We start from the raw sequence: 15795 nt of genomic DNA, 5'->3' as shown, positions 1-15795 counted from the left end.
TTCGGGGAAGAGGCAATGTCTTGTCACGCCATCATGTTCTCAGGACCTAGCGCATGCCTGACACGAAGTAGGTCGTCGGCTAATATACACTGCATTTCACTGCATTGCACTGAAGTTTTCCTTAGGTTTGAAGCTGACCCATAGTGGATGGCGGGATCTGAAGGAAACTGGTTCTTCACCCTCATCCATAGAACGTTTTGGCCTGAGTCTTGGTGAAGAAGGGAGAAAAATGCCTAATTGGCTATCAACACCATCCCAAAGTTAACTGTGTTTTGCAAAACAATGCTTTTTGTTGTTGCTGTTGAACTTATATGTGAAAAGAGACTTTCAAGTATTTCTCGGAGGCATTTCCAACCCAAATATTGCCAGGCCGGCACAGCAAGGGGCACGTAGGAAGCCGACTAAACAGGCAGGTCTCATCTTGTGGGCCAGGTAAGTGACAGGGGATGTGGCACCAGGAAATAAAGATCTTGAGGACTTGGAAGAAAACTGTTATCACAATGGTAAACAATAGTGCGTACAGAGTTCTTTGCACTCTGTTTTGTTTGTTGTTGTTGTTGTTTTGGGGGCAAATTGATCAATGCTGGAATAAGACGTTGGTCTCCAAGAGTTGCCAGAGGTGATGTTCGAGATGTGAATTTTTCAGAAGGCTGAGAGCAAAGAGGTAAAGGAATATATATTGCTTGGTTTTGTTTTCTTTTTCATAAATTGAACCCTTTTGGGAGTGAATCTCTTTCTAAAACGTTACATGTACTTCTGCACATCCGGAAGTACAGAAGCTAATGAACAAACGCATTTATAAATAATCTGGACTCGTGGACACAGGACAGTGCCACGACATAGTGATTTTCTCGAGCCTTCCGAGGGGGAACAACACGGTCCCTGACTATGGTGCCTTTTTCACTTCTTTTGTGCCTTTTACGGTTTTTCTGTAGTGACTTTGTTTGTATCTCTTTTCTTAGCAGGCTTTCTTTTCCTTTCAAATTTATAGCTCTAAGTTACTCTTGAAAACTAGAACTATGTGCAGAGAAAGAGTCAATAGTCGAGCGAGACCTAAGTGTTTGCTCGCATGCGATATGCTTAAATCTGACGTCAGGTGGATGTTCAGAGGCCTTTTCTTTTCTGGCTGTGGTTAGACCCACAGAGACTGCTACAGCTGAGTTCTAGATGGGGAAGGTGTTGCTCTATTATACAAGCAGAGTATGAAGACAATCCTGGAGGTGACAGTGGAAGGACCTGTTGTCCACAATATAATGGAGAAAGCTGGTGCTCAGAGAGGTGAAGCGATTTGCCTAGAACCCCCCGGTTTGTGGCCGATTCTGGGCCGCAGTAGTGGATTTCCTGATGATAGCTCCATGTTCCCTACTCGGCCTGTGCCTCTAAGGAGAAGGTAAGGGTTGTCAAGGGCCGAGTGAAATGGTTCAAAGGCACTAGCAAATCCATTCTTGCCTGGGAACCTGCGGTTTGCTCCCGTTCCACAGTGGACTCTATCTGCACATACATGTATGTGTGTGGGTGCAGATTATCAGAGTATGAGATGCCCACAAAACCGGGTCAGGTCAGCACCTTCCTAGCCCTGAAGGCCACATGGGAACCGGCCTTAGTTTGGGGCGCGGAGACACCTGGTTTGCCGGCCCTGGGAAGGGCCCCAGCACTGTTCCTTTGTAACACTTTGGGGCACCCTAGCCCTCCTTATCACACCCCTAAAGATTCGAAACTTTCTAGAAAAAGTCTGTCCGACATCACCCACCTGACAGAGAGATCCTGACTGGCTCAGACCTCCAGAACCGCAGCAGTCCTCATTCCTAAGCTCCTGACTTGCAATCATGGATCCGGCTGTTCTAAGAAGTCATGAAATCATGGATCTGGCAGCCCGAGGTGCTCCTTGGGGATCTCTGTGCAGGATGAGAGGAAAAACCAAGAATGAGGCTGTGCCAAGGCACACAGCGCCCCTCACCAAGTGGGACTGCCTCCTGTCCCCCTCCTCCCGAGGGCTTTTTTTTGCTTACGAGGCAGAAAACTTGAACACATTTTGTAAAGCAAGTTTCTCTTCCAAAGAAGGACTCCACCCCGCCCCCCCCGGCCCCAGGCAGAAAACTACAGCCCGTAGGTGAGCATGTTCCCCACGTGGGGCTAAGGAGACCCGAGAAACTGCGTAGAGCAGATGCTGTTGGTGCGGATGCCCCGTCAGACCCTCATCATTGGCAGGTGCGCCCATCCCTCAGTTTAAGAGAATGTGGCTGCCAAGGGCTCACACCTGACGGCTTCTCTGGAGAGCTGTCTGGTTTATGGGAGCTGCCTGGGGAGTTACAGCACCCCCCAACTCTAGGGGAGGCAAAGCCTGACTGCATGTAGATGCCACAGCTCAGTCCTGTTGCCTTAAGACAAGGCACGTCTTCGGGTGCCCGGGTGGCTCAGTCGATTAAGCGTCCGACTTCGGCTCAGGTCATGATCTCGCGGTTCGTGGGTTCGAGCCCCGCGTCGGGCTCTGTGCTGACAGCTCGGAGCCTGGAGCCTGCTTCGGATCCTGTGTCTCCCTCTCTCTCTGCCCCTCCCCCGCTTGTGCTCTGTGTCTCAAAAATAAATACACATTTAAAAAAAAAAAAAAAAGAAGGCAAGGCACGTCTATGGTAGAGCTCCTGCTCTAGGGCCCCTGAAGTTCAGGCAAAGGTGAGACCGTACCTGGGGCACAGGCTTGCTCTCTGCTCTTACCTCTTCCCTGTCCTGCTCTCTACTCCCTTACAGTTTTTTAAATATTTATTTTAATGTTTATGTTTGAGATGGGGGAGGGGCAGAGAGAGAGGGAGACACAGAATCTGAAGCAGGCTTCAGGCTCTGAGCTGACAGCACAGAGCCTGACACGGGGCTTGAACTTGTAAACCGCGAGATCATGACCTGGGCTGAAGTCGGATGCTTAACTACTGAGCCATCCAGGTGCCCCCCATTTTTTTTTCTGTAAAAGCACCCCCTTAGCAGTCTTGCACCCCTAACACACCATGCTCACTTAGCACTCTTGGCCTCTTGTCTCCTGCTGGCTTTGGGTGACAGCATGTCCTTTGCACCTATTGTAGGCAACTGCAATTTCCATAGGATTTGTCCCCAGAGGCTCTTCCCTCCCAGCCTCCAACAGAGTCTTCTTAAGTGTGTTTCCTGAGCCCATCTCACAAGTCCTGTAGGCAGAGAGAGCAATTCTCTCTCAAGATTGATGCCCTGAAGTGACTTCCTCTCTCTCTCTCTCTCTCTCTCTCTCTCTCTCAGGACAGAATACACACATACTCCAACAGCGGCATCACCAGGAGTAACCTCCCAGGTCCTCCCTGCACGCCTTGTATACAAATGCTGCATTGTTGTGCTGGTCTGGTTGGGGTCAGCAGGCCAAGCTGGGAGTAGGGGCAGGAATCCCCAAAACTCTCCCAGGGATCCTGGAAACCAGGAACTCTGGAATATGGATCATCAGGTGAAAACGGAACTTGGTTTCTTAGACCTCTCAGGTTGGTGACATTGCTCTTGGCCTTAGGTGGTGGGGGATGTCTTGGGGGAGGTGGGGTAGTCCAAGGCCTGAACCCCCAGAAATAGATTGGGTGGGCATCTGTGCCCGATGGCCTAATCCAACCAATTGACCTTCTTGGGGGGTTCATTCTCTTCTGTTCTTCCCACTCCCCATTCCTCCCCCACCTCTGTGCCTTGGGCGATGTCTTATTGAAATGTTTTGGCCAGATCTCAGGGGAGGGGAGAGTGGGTGGGCGACCCAGGGCAGGTTTGGGGTCTACACTTGGGCAGAGTGGTGAAGGAGAGTCCTAATGGGGGGTCAGGCAGGGAGTCTGGGGGCAGGACCTGCGAGGTCCAGCCAGCCCTCCCTGAATGGAGTGTACCTTCCATGGCTCTCTGTTATCCTAACGCACAGTGCCTGAGCCACAAACAGGATGGATTGCTTGATCTGTTCCTCCAGATCAAGGAGGAACTTCTCCATCAGGGTGTCGGTGATGTTTTCTCTTCTTTTCGCTCCCGACCAACTGTTTCTTGAGGGGCCGGCCTGATAGGAGATGTAACCCGAGGGAGAGAGGCTCAGCCCTGGCCTCCACACCTGATGCAGGGCACTCCCTGGGGGGTGGCTCAGGAATCAAGAGTGCCTAAGGGAAAATGAGACAGGAGTCCTGCGGAGCCATTAATTCCAGGAGAGGAGCGGCTCAAGTGTTCCCAGCACACCTTCAGCTCCAGAGACCTTCTCCGTGCCTTCCTGAACCGCGGGCACCAGGGGCTCAGCTCACCCCAGCTGCACGGGCATAATATCTCTTTGAATTCTCTATTTCATCTTGAATATTCATGTGATTTTTGCAACAGACTCCACGATACATCAGGGCTGGTTTTAGAATAGAACCATGGGACATTCTAGCTGCTAAGAACATGAGGTTAAACCTGTCCACCGTGGTCTCATTTGTAAAAGGGAACAAAAACCATACCCACCCCACCGGCCACGGGGATGACGGAGCTAACGCAAGTCAAGTGCCTGGTGCTCCATAAATGTTCTGAAATGTTATTCTCCTACTGATAGCTGATAACGAGAAGTGCATACAGTGGGTCCTCATTAGTTGCAGATTCCACGTTTGCGAATTCACCTACCTGCTAAGATTTATTTGGGTCCATAAATCAGTGCCTGCAGCTCCTCTTGTGGTCATGTGGCAAAGGGGTGGAACCCGTGAATCGCCTGATCCATGGGACCGGGCGGCGTCCTGCTCTGCCTTCTTGTTTCCTGGTCTGTTCAGTGCCACTTTCCGCATTTTTGTCTTCTTTGTTGGGGATTTCGCTGTTGAAAACGGCCCCCAAGAGCAATGCTGGAGCGCAGGCTAACTGCTAAGCACAGGCTGTGACACGCCCTGCAGAGAAAAATCCTCGTGTTACATGAGCCTCATTCAGGCAGGTGTTGTACCGCTGGTGGCCGTGGATTCAGTGTCGGTGAATCAATAATACATGTTAAATAAAACGGTTTTAATGAGAACCACATATAAAATAAGGCTGTGCATTGGTTGGTTGATAGGACCAGAAGCTGGCAGGAACCTAACTGTGTTTCAGGGGTTCAGTATTCGTTGTTCCCGTGGCTTTTTAAGAACGGAACTTTGTATGGCAAGTGACGAGAGCTGATGGCACATAGGTGCGTTCTTTGTGGTTCAGCCCCGCCCTCCCTGCCGCTGACTGACTGACTCTTCTCCTGCTTCCTGCCCCTCTGCCCCCTTCACACTGAATGTCCTCTGCTCACTTTTCCACGAGATTCCAGCCCTTTCACATGGGGTGGTCAGGAGAGCCAAAGGAGTCACTCGTCTAAGGAAGGTAAGGAGGGGAAGCAAGGCAGGCAGGGGGTCCACTTCTCTTGGTAAAGCTCTAACACCATCTGCAATGTACCCCCTACAGACAGGCAGGCAGCAGCTTTGGGGATGGACAACAGAGGGACTTTAGAGGGAAGAGGTTACCAGTCCCAAACTTGGCTTCGCAACTCACTGTGTGCAATTTATTAATCTCTGGGGCCTCAGCTTCCCCACTGTGAAATGGGAATAACGATCCTAACCAACGCCATGGGGCCCGTGGTGGAGACCAGCCGCACAGGAGGAGCTGGGCTCAGTGGCCGGCACACACGGGGCACCCAGGGACACGATGCGGGTGACCGTACTTAGGTGGGGGCATCAGGCCGACTTTGCAAGCAATTCCCCAGCTGCTGGCTTTCTACCGCCGAGGTTAGGCCAAAGCCGGGGACAAACGGTTCGTCTTAATCCCACAAGGAAAGTCACCCCAGTCCCCGGTCCTGACACCCCACCCCGACCCCTCGTCCGGGGCCTGGCACCCCATTACTTGGGCAGCGGCGGAGCTCTGTGCCCGAGCCCGGCTCCCACGAGGCGGCGGCCGGTACCTGGCGCGCAGGCGCCCCTACCCGGGCGCTCGCGGACCCCGCAGCCGGACGTCCGTGGGTGGGGTGAGCGAGCTACGGGCCGCGGCACGGGGTCGGTCCCGAGGTCGGGACGTGTGGGCCGCCCGGGCCGGGGAGGCTCGCGGCGGCGGGTGGGGGGCGACGGCGGCCCTCCTCCCGGCTCCGGCCGAGGCGGGGCGCCCCGGGCTTGGCTCGCGAGGCCGCGGCCGCCTCTCCCCAGCGCGCCTGCCGGCGGCGGCGGCGGCGGCGGCGGCGGCGGTGGCGGCGTCGGCAATCCCGGCTCTTGGCACCACGCCTGGCGGCCGGCCCAGGGCGAGGAGTGGCTTCCAGGAAGCGGGCGGAGGAGCGTTCCAGCCGCGTCTCGCCGTCGCCGAGGCCCCGCGCGCTCCGAGCGGCCCGCGCCCGGCCCCCTCACGCGCTGCCCCCGCGCCCCGGCGCCCCCCGGCTCGCGCGCAGGGCTGTGGCCGGCCGGCCGGGCGCGCCGTGCACTTGCCGGGCGGTGCAGGTGGCGGCGCGCGCCCTCCGCCGCTGGGCCCCGGGCCAGCGCCGCGCTGCGCGCCCGGAGGGGGCGGGAGAGGCGGGGCGGCCCCCGTCCCGGCCCCATTTAACTGCGCGGCGGCGGCGGCGGCGGCGGCGCCGCGGGCTGGAGGCCGGCGTCGGGGAACGTCCTGGTCCCGGGCTCCGCACGAGGTGCCGCGGCCCGCCTCTCCGCCGCGCGCGCCGCCCGCGCCGCACGTCCCAGAAGCTTCTACGGCGCCAGGTGGGAGTCGCGAGCTCCGCGCGGGGGTCGAGGGGAGGCTGTCCCCGGGGGGCGGGCAGGGACACCCGGGGCAGTGGCCCCCGGGCAAGGTTGGAGGGGTTACCTCGCGGGTCCCGGGGCGGGGGGCGGGGGGGCGGCCCGGAGACCTCGGGCCGGCGCGCTCCGTGGAGTCCTGGAGGACCCGGACAGGGACGTTCGGGGCTGCCGGCGGGCGGGGATGGGGGCGCTCCTGAGGGCGGGGGCCCCTGTCCGCGAAGGCCGGTGGCGGGGGGGGGGGTCCTCGTGTTGGGGTTTCCCCGGCGGAAAACGGGCTGACAGCAGCCAGTGGCCTTGAGCGTCGGCGGGTCGCGAGCGCCTGGAGCGCGGGGTAGCGGGCTGGGGCGGCGCGGACGGGCGGGCGCGGGAGGAGCCTCCGCCGGGCGGCGGGCTCCGGCGGGGTGTGCGGCGGGGCGGCCGGTGCGAGCCGGCGAGGGGGGCGCGCGGTTCCCCGGGCCCGGCACTGGCCGCCTCCCTTCGGCCCAGAGTCGCCGCCTCAGGTCGGAAACAGCAGCACATTTGCGGATCGCATTAGGCCAGGCCCTTAATGCTTTCTCCAGATGGAGAGAAGCCACCGACCCGCCCCCGGACACCGGCTCCGCCAAGGCGCCCGCGAGGCGAAGTGAGAGGCGAGGCGAGTGTGACCTCGGCTTTTCCAGTCACGGCTCGTACTGATTTCCCTGTAAATCGTCAGGGGGACTCTGCAGGCCCCCCCCCCACCCCCCTCGCTGCCCTCCTGGGCTCAGGGGGCCTCTGCCCGTTTGCCCTCACCTACTTTTGGCAGAGTGTGCCCGCCGGCGCTGAGGCCGTGCGCTCTGAACCTCCCTGAACTCAGCTCTCAGACCTCTCTGGCTGCAGGTCTGGGGCTTGGACTGTGGCATCTTCTGGGAGAAAAGCCTCAAACTGTTCGAGAACAGTCACCATCGTGCTGTGTGACCTTAGGCAGGTCCCTTCCCCTCGCTGGGCTGCCTTAGTTGGCCTCAGATTCATTTTTGCCTGAAGTCGAAGAAGCTGGCAGGTGCCCTAATCCTTGGCTCCATGCTGGCTTCCTGAGTCAGAAGCCAATCGCCACACCCTGCTGTTGACACATGAGCTGGAAAGTGGCTGGTGCAGAGATGTCTCAGCTTCTGGAGGACTGGCCGTGTGGGTTGCACATGGGAGGCAGGTCCAACTGCCCTCCTGACCTTGATGTGGATGCCTCTTAAAGATAGCCCTCCATGGCCTGTACCTTGAAATAGGCACCCCATCCTGAATCTACACAAACCTTTTCGAGACATTGTTGGCGGGGGGGGGGGGGGGGGGGGGTGGTTCAGGGTCCCTCCCTCTGATGGGTCTCTTAAGTCATGGGTGCCGCCACTGGGGACAGAGCTGGTTGGAAACCAACTTTTTGCTCTCTTGTAGGCTCAAGAGAGACTCCCAGGAGACCGGACCCGATGGCTTCGTGGGAGAGCTCCTGGTGGCCGCTGATCTGGATGGTCGTCATGCACTCTGCCCTCCTACAGGTACTGTGCAGGGGAAGAAGGATGGCAGGCTTCCCTCTGCTTGCTCACAAGCACTGTTCTAGATCACCTAAGATGTGGTATGAGCAGTGTTCATCGTATCCCAGAGAGAGTCTCATTTTCTCCCTTACCCCCGCAAATGGCATTCTGGTTGACCTAGCTGTAAGAATGATCCAAATCCCTTGGGTCCTTGCGGAGCCCTGAGCAGGGCTCTGAGACCGCTTGGGTGCCATGTACCAGCAATGACTTGGGGGGCTGTCGTGGACCCTGTCTTTTCAGTCTAGAATGGCTGTCTGCATGTGCCCAGCGGAGGCTGGGCTGCTAAAGGCCAGGGCACAACGAAGGGGCCGAGCCCACTTTCTGACCTTTGCTCAGCCACAACGTAAGTGTTCTGAGTTTACTTGTGTCAACACACATCACACTATTTTGCGGTTCTTTCTTAGGCTCCCGTCTCTCCCACTAGCCTGGGAGGGCCCAGCTCACCCCTTGCGTCCTCATTTGCCCACAGGGCAGACTGAAGTAAAGGTAGCATTGCCGGAGAGACAGGAGGGAGTGGCGGAGACAGTGACAAAGTGGATGGCTCATGCCCCATCTAGTGAGAACAGCCACTGCCCCACTCCAGCGGAGCCAGGTGGAAACACAGGCCCAGAATTGCCGTATCTTCTACTTTTTTTAAGAGGGCTGGATCGTTCAGACTTCCTAGGAAACCTCCCAGGTTTTAAAGCCATGAAAGCCAGACACATATGTTTGCATCCTGGATTTCGCCTAGCAGTTTGGAGCCCATGGTCTAAAGGTGCAGACCGAGTCTTAGTGTGATGTCCCCAGGGCCACTGTTAGCCCAGTACAGCACCTCATGTGGGTTGGAACAAGGCAGTCCCTCTCTTCAGGTGTAACTTCTTGGGCATATGGCTCAGGGGCCTGTGTACCCTCTGGGTCTAGCAAAGGGCCTGGCCCTTTAGGAGGGCTTTAATGTCTTTTCAACGAGGTTGCACACTTGAATAAAGAGACACACTGTGGGACAGATTGATCAGGCTGAGTCTCAGTTCACTTTTAAAAATTTTTTAACGTTTATTTATTTTTGAGACAGAGAGAGACAGAGCATGAACGGGGGAGGGGCAGGGAGAGAGGGAGACACAGAATCCGAAACAGGCTCCAGGCTCTGAGCTGTCAGCACAGAGCCCGACGCAGGGCTCAAACTCACGGACCGCGAGATCATGACCTGGGCTGAAGTCGGACGCTTAACCGACTGAGCCACCCAGGCGCCCCAGCACAAAAATATTTTTAGGGTGATTTTAGGGTTCCTCTAGTCAGTGAGGTGTAGGGTGGTGGCGAATGGCAGAGACTCACTTTTCGGTCCGGTCAGCAGATCTGAAACAGGCTGAGAGAGCTTCGCATATTTCTTCCTGGGCAAATGGGGCTGAGGCTTCAAGGCACAGCGTTTCGTTTTGTCTTCTCGCACCCTATAAAAAATTTAAATGTGCTTTGAGGCAGTCTGCTGACCTTTGGCCAAGGGCAGCGTTTGCCCAGCTTGAATCGCTCAGTGACCTCTTTTGGATTTTTCCATATCTATGCGCCTCTGGCAGTGTTGTTTCCACGTATGGGGCGGTGGGTGCAGGGGGTCGTGGGAGGAGGGTTCAGACTACAGCGCCCTCCACGCAGTCCACCGCTCGAATCCCGGCTGCACTACCTCCGGACCCGTCCACCCAGACTTCTCCGCATCTGTTTCCACATCCGTAGAGAGGGGTGTCTACCTCAGAGAACCATTTGGAGGAGTTAATCCGCTGCAAGTGGAGAGAAGGAGCAGACAAAACAAAAACAGTGTCTGGCGTGTAATAAGTGTGCAATAAACGTGAGCTCTCTGTGGGGGCTGTTGCCTGGGAACACCAGGGTTTAAGGGGTGCCTGCAGTTCCCGCTGTGGTACTGTAGGGGGCACTCAGGAGGCGTCAGCCAGAGAGAGAAGGTTTTGTGCAGGCTGGAAGGAGGTGGGGCCGACCTTCTCAGGGGAGTCTCCCGGCAGGTGTGAGTGGGATTAGCCAGGGCAGTCTCACTATGTGGGAGGTGGGAGAATGTTCTAGTGTAGGGTAGGTCAGTCCTGAGAATCTACTTGTGGGTTGGACACTTGGCTGTCTGCCTAAGGTCAGCCTGGGTTTGATTCAAAGCTGCCCCTCTGGGATATCTTGAGAGTTTGGTTCGTGTTTGGGGGGCCTTGAGTGTTCTTCAATATCTCCCCTTTCTTTGTTTTGTTTTTGTTTTTGTTTTCTTTTTGAGAGAGAGAGATTGAGAGTGAGGGAAGGACTGGGGGAGAGGGAGAGAGAATCTTAAGCAGGGGCGCGACCCGGAGCTCCATCTCACCTGGGTGAGATCAAGACCTGAGCAGAAATCAAGAGTCGGTCACTTAAAGACTCAAGACTGAGCCGCCCGGGCGCCCCTCCCCTTGCCTTGTCAGTGTGGCCGCTAGGTGGCTGGTAGGGAATTAAAAGATGCGAAGCCGAGCCACAAGGAGCAGGGGTGTGCCAACTCGTTTAATAAAAACTAGATTTCCTTTATTAAATCAGCAAAAACTTAACCTCTTATATTCACTGACCGCAAGCAGTTGTGACAGATCGCAGAGCAAACGCATGAGGTCGGCCGCCTTGTGTTTTTCTAACTTGTTCTTGAGTGTTTCTGGAGCAGCTTCCTGTTTCCCTCGCCCTTCTGGGTCAGGGGCCCCGGCCACGTCCTGTCGCCCCAGGTCCTCTCCTTGGGGACGCCGGTCTTCCCTGAGAAGTCAGCTGCCACCGCTCCAGTGCTCCCCTGCAGCCGCCTGCTTTGGGAAGGTCTTACACCCACTCAGGGGGTATAAACACCCTGCCAGTCGCCGGCTCCAGCCACGCTTTGGCTCATCCCCTCCATGTCCATTCCTTAGTGACGTCTTGGGCAGATTTACTTTCATTTTTTTTTCATTTAAAAAAAGTCCAGTCCGATTTCAAATTTGGATTCCCCGCTTTGGTTTAAATGTCACCTCCCTTCTGTCTCGTGTAGGCTCCACACGTGGCTCCAGGCATGTGACGTGATGTCCTGCCGTGGTCTGTCTCGTCTGACCTCAACCAGTGGTGAGGACTGGTGCGGGGATACTTCTGCTGGGTCCAGCCTTCCTGGCACTGGAAACAAGGAGGGGGGACGGGGAGAAGAGCAGACAGCTTTCTGTGTAACTGGACACCTCTCTCTGGTAGTTGCCACTGCCTGTTGGGCTCTCGGCGACTCTCGTGTCCTCGGGTGGCTGGTGTGAGTTCTTCAGTTCTCCCTTTCCTGGAGCAGGAGGCCCAGCATGCCCATTGCTGCTGAGTTCTCCTTGCCTAGCGGGCAGCTTCGTGGGGCGTTGTAAACCCAGCTCCCTAGCAGAACACACAGACTCACCCCATCACCATCTCGTCCACCTGCAACAGACGTCGCATTGTGTGTCAGCCACACTCCAGTTAAAGAGAGACACCCCAGCTCCCTTTGTTGTTGCCCGCTTGATCCGTAGGGAACGCACGCTTCCTTGCCGTGCAGACGGGGGAGGCATCAGATTCTCCACGCCGCCTCCTCTCTCTGGCCTGCCAGCCGCCTTCGGTTCTCCACTTCTTGCTTGGGGAGGCCCAGGGACGTATCAGCAGAGCCAGTCTGAGCGGATGCACATCTGGGGAGTGGAAGGCCAGTCTCGCCTTGCAGGCCCCCCCCCACCCCCGTGCGTTCTCTGTGAATGATCTTTTTCTTCAGTGAATCTCAGTCGGGCTTAGAGAGTAGGGAGGTGATGCAGGACTTGGCCTTGCCCCTCCCTGCGAGCTCTGCGGCAGGTGTGTGCCTAATGTTAGCCCCTCTCTTTAGAATGTGAGGTCCTTACCTCCCCTTTGTCACCACTTTGGCCCTTAAGACCAATGTCTTAAGGTCTTAAGGGCATTGGGAAAGGTCCCATTGAATGTCTTGACTCCAAAATTAGACACTGAGCTCTAGTTAGTGCGAGTCGTGGTGGCAGTTCTGGTCCCAGCGATTTGGGTTTCACTGGTTCTGGTCCGAAGTTTTAAGGGTTGTTCTTTTAGGTGGTTCTGGGCAGTTCTGGTCTCACTGATCCCCTCTGGTGTTATTTCTGGTCTTTGATCCATCCTTCTGGTTCCATCAGTTCTGGAATCGAGAGGACTTGTGGTCTCAGAGACTCTGGATATTTTGGTGGTTCGGGTCTCAACAGCAGTTTTGTCTGGGTGGCCGTCACCTTGGTGGAGGCCTCGGCATCTGTGGTTCTCATCTCGGCGTTGGCTCTGGCCATGGTGGTGGCTCTTCCCTTCTCTCACCACAGACATTACACCATAATAATTAGACCGTTTGGCCTTCACCCCGTCCCTGTTGCATCAGAAGGCAGAATCCAAGCACAGGTGCAGAAATCCCCCTTCTCCTCAGAACCTGTCCCCTGACCCGGGAGAGGAGGGCGGCAGACTCAGCCGAGGTGACAGGTGTGTCGATGTGCTCTTGATTGACCTGGGTCCTGCATGGGCAGTGGTTGTAGAGCCATGCACACCTACGCTCACCCTTCACAGTGGCTTCTTATGGCACCACGGAACCCCCAGTAGAACCATTTTCCATCTCTCTTACTCTCACCTGCCTGGTCCCCCACCTTCAGGACTTCCCGGCCAAGTTCTGGGGCACTTTTCCGGCCACTCCCCATCTAGAGAAGAGGTCTAAGAGAATGACAGTGATGAGTCCATTGAGCTCCTTGCCATAGCTTGACATGCTGTGTCGAGCGGCACTGACCGCTAGCAGGTAAGTTATGTGCATAAAAATTTAAGTTGTAGAAAAATAGTAGAGGTAGATAATGAAAGGAAAATCAAAGTAAAAAATCTGCCTTACCCCTACCACCCAGACAACTATCGATGTTTTCATGTGTGATCTTCCAGGCTTTTTCTATGCACAGATGTCATATAAATACACATGTTACGTTTTGATTAGTGGGATCATGCTAAACACACTGTTAGACATCATTGTTTTCAGTCAGTATATCATGAATATTTCTCCCTGTCGGTACGTATATGTCTGCGTTTCCATTTGGAATGGCGGTGTTCATTGCACTTATGGATATACCGTAATAATTTGTTTACACACGTTGTTTCTTTGTTGGACCTTTGGGTTGTTTCCAAGATGGTTCGGTTACCTGTGTTTGCCATCAGCTACCTGTGATGGACATCTTACGCTCACGTCTTTGCTTACTTATTTGAATATTCCTTAGAGTAATTTTTCCATAGATGAATGTGCTTTGCTACACATTTGGTACACCTTGTGGCGCCTTTTCTCTTCATCCTGTTTTATTCTGGGTGGAGTTCTTCCAGCACTCTGGGTTTTATGTCACACGTGCATTCCCTGAGTGACGTCCCCCTCCACAGTGATTTGGGATGCAGATTCCAAGCTGTGCTGATTGACACTGACAGATCCTGAGCAGAAGGACTTAAGCTTGTCCTGGAGGCAGAGTCCGCCTTCTTACCAAGCTGCCCCCAAGGCTTGCACCTGCAGGATGGAGTCATTGGGTAGATCCCGTGAGAATCCAGTGGAAGAATGAAGGGGAGCCCTCTCCTCATTTGTCATTGTGACGCCTGATGCCTTTCTCTTTGTCTCTGTGTCCTTCCCATCTCTGGCTCTTTTTCCAAGCTGCTCAGTTCCAGAGTTCTGCACATTGTCTCTCCTGTCTTCATACGCTCTTCCCAGGCATCTTCCGTCAGTCACTCCTCTGGTTTTCTCTCCAGAGCCTCCTGCCTGGGGCTTATCACCAGGGGACCCAGATCTCAGAGTGATTCAGGCTTTCAAAAGTTCTCTTCAAGTAAGATTCTGCAGACAATCAAAAGATAAAAAGGTATCTTCTAGTTTACATTAACTTCTAAATGTAAACATTGGAAATAAAACACAAGTTTGGTAAGTCTCTTTTGGCTTTTCTTTTCCTTTCCTTTCCTTTCCTTTAGTTCCTTTTCCTGTCTTGTCTTTTTTCTTTTTCTTTTCTTCCTTTCCTTTCGCTCCTTTTCCTTCCTTTTCTTTTCTGTTTTCTTTTCTTTCCTTTTTTTCCCTTTTTTTCTAAACTCAAACACTTCTCCAAAATGGCAGAGGCGCAACATCTCAGAGAGGCTTCTGACTGTCTCTTCCATGAACTGCACATCAATATCCATGAGCTACTAGTCAGCTCCCTAGGATATTCCCTGGGGCCCTTAAACATGATACTTCCTAAAGGGAAGTCCTCAATGCCCTTCCCCCCCTCCCCCCGCCCCGCCCCGCCCCGCCAACTCTGTCTCAGTGCTTAGATTCTCCATCATTTGGTCATTTGAGCCAGAATCCTGGGATCACCATAGATTTGCTCTTTGCTGCCCTGCTCTGTACCCATTATGCCACCAATTTCCATTTGTTCCATCTCAAAAATGCCTCTTAAATCAGTTTCCACCCCTCTGCTTCCATTGATACCATATGTTTGAAGAGTAGGGTACGTGGTGGCACCAGGTATAAAACAAAGGCAGTTTGTGGTCATACTGGACAGGACCTTGCCGAGCAAGTTGAATAAGTCATTGATAAAGAGGGCTTTCTTTGGCGGGCAGCATGGGGTCCTGTGGGTGTTCAGGAGGTGATGGGAGGCACCATTAAGATTCCCTTGGACCACTGGTGATGCACATGAGCAGAGGGTACTCGTGAGGCAGCTGGCACCGGTCCAGGTTGGTAATGAGTCCTTCAACTCAGTTCACGAGAGTGTGTGGGTGGGAGTTAGCCATGGACAAGAGGGTGAGTATGGAAACATTTTAGAACCTGATGAGATAGATCCTGACAAGTGATCGTGTGGGATAGAGAGGGGCGGGGGAAGAATTGGAGATTTCTTCAGGTTTTGAACAAGTTTTAGGGGCACATGAAAATGAAAACTTACCCTGATCTTGTGAAGTGGTTGGTGATGGCTGAAGGAATAGTTTCAGGGCAAGATGTCGATTGCTGAAGGTGAGGCAGTGAATAAAGGACATGTGTGATGCTCTTTGAGAGGGAAGTACGATCTGAGCAGAGTGAGCATTTCAGTATATATGTACTCCTCAGGGAAGCATCTAGGAGAAAAGAAGGGATTAAAGATACAAGAGGAAAAAACCAATTTTATGTAATTGTTTCATAACAGAAAAGTGGGCAGCGTTCCCCCACTACGTTGCTAATGGATCTAAAAGCACCAAAGCTGACATCTTATGGAAACCACATTGCAAGGTTTATGATTGTGATTGCTCTCAGTTTATTTTTACAAAGATGCTAATTTCCATAAATAGCATGGAAGCATAAAGCAATTTCCTCTCCAAGTATTTTATGCAATTACTTTCTGGAATTTGTCAGCACTGAACAGCTCCAGCCAATGTATGCTATAAATTATTGTGGTCAAATACTCAGAAATGCATTTGTTCTCCAAGCCTTCGCTTATAAATATAATAGCCTTTTATTTTGAAAATACTTTTTAAAAAGGAAGAATACCTATTTTATTAATAAGAACTCATTTATGGTATTAAAGGACTTTAAATTTTCTTCACTCTTTTGAAATTTCCATTGTATTTTTTCCTGATTTAAAAATATAAAA

At 53.8% G+C, this 15795-nt stretch overlaps 1 protein-coding gene and 1 long non-coding RNA gene across 3 annotated transcripts in view; one reads left to right on the top strand and one right to left on the bottom strand.

The window, feature by feature from the left end:
* Positions 1 to 565: 565 nt before the first annotated feature.
* On the bottom strand, positions 566 to 6125 carry LOC123582416. 2 transcript variants are annotated; one of them, XR_006704368.1, is made up of 4 exons: positions 5900 to 6125; positions 4621 to 4874; positions 1751 to 1895; positions 566 to 1379 (listed from the first exon to the last, which is right to left on the bottom strand). It is a non-coding gene; the product is annotated as an uncharacterized LOC123582416 (long non-coding RNA). The 2 variants fall into 2 exon arrangements; XR_006704369.1 differs by having other exon boundaries at positions 566 to 650.
* Positions 6126 to 6385: 260 nt separating this feature from the next.
* The window catches only part of ADAMTSL3 (ADAMTS like 3), a 352536-nt gene continuing 343126 nt past the window's right edge, over positions 6386 to 15795 (top strand). Inside the window, exons 1-2 of the mRNA XM_045448581.1 lie at positions 6386 to 6677; positions 8115 to 8215. Of these exons, the coding sequence (XP_045304537.1) occupies positions 8147 to 8215 (69 nt within the window). The 5' untranslated portion in view covers positions 6386 to 6677; positions 8115 to 8146. The remainder of the gene's footprint in view (positions 6678 to 8114; positions 8216 to 15795) is intronic.

Source organism: Leopardus geoffroyi, chromosome B3, assembly GCF_018350155.1.
Source record: "Leopardus geoffroyi isolate Oge1 chromosome B3, O.geoffroyi_Oge1_pat1.0, whole genome shotgun sequence".
NCBI lineage: Eukaryota > Metazoa > Chordata > Mammalia > Carnivora > Felidae > Leopardus > Leopardus geoffroyi.
This window is presented reverse-complemented; position numbering and strand designations above follow the sequence as displayed.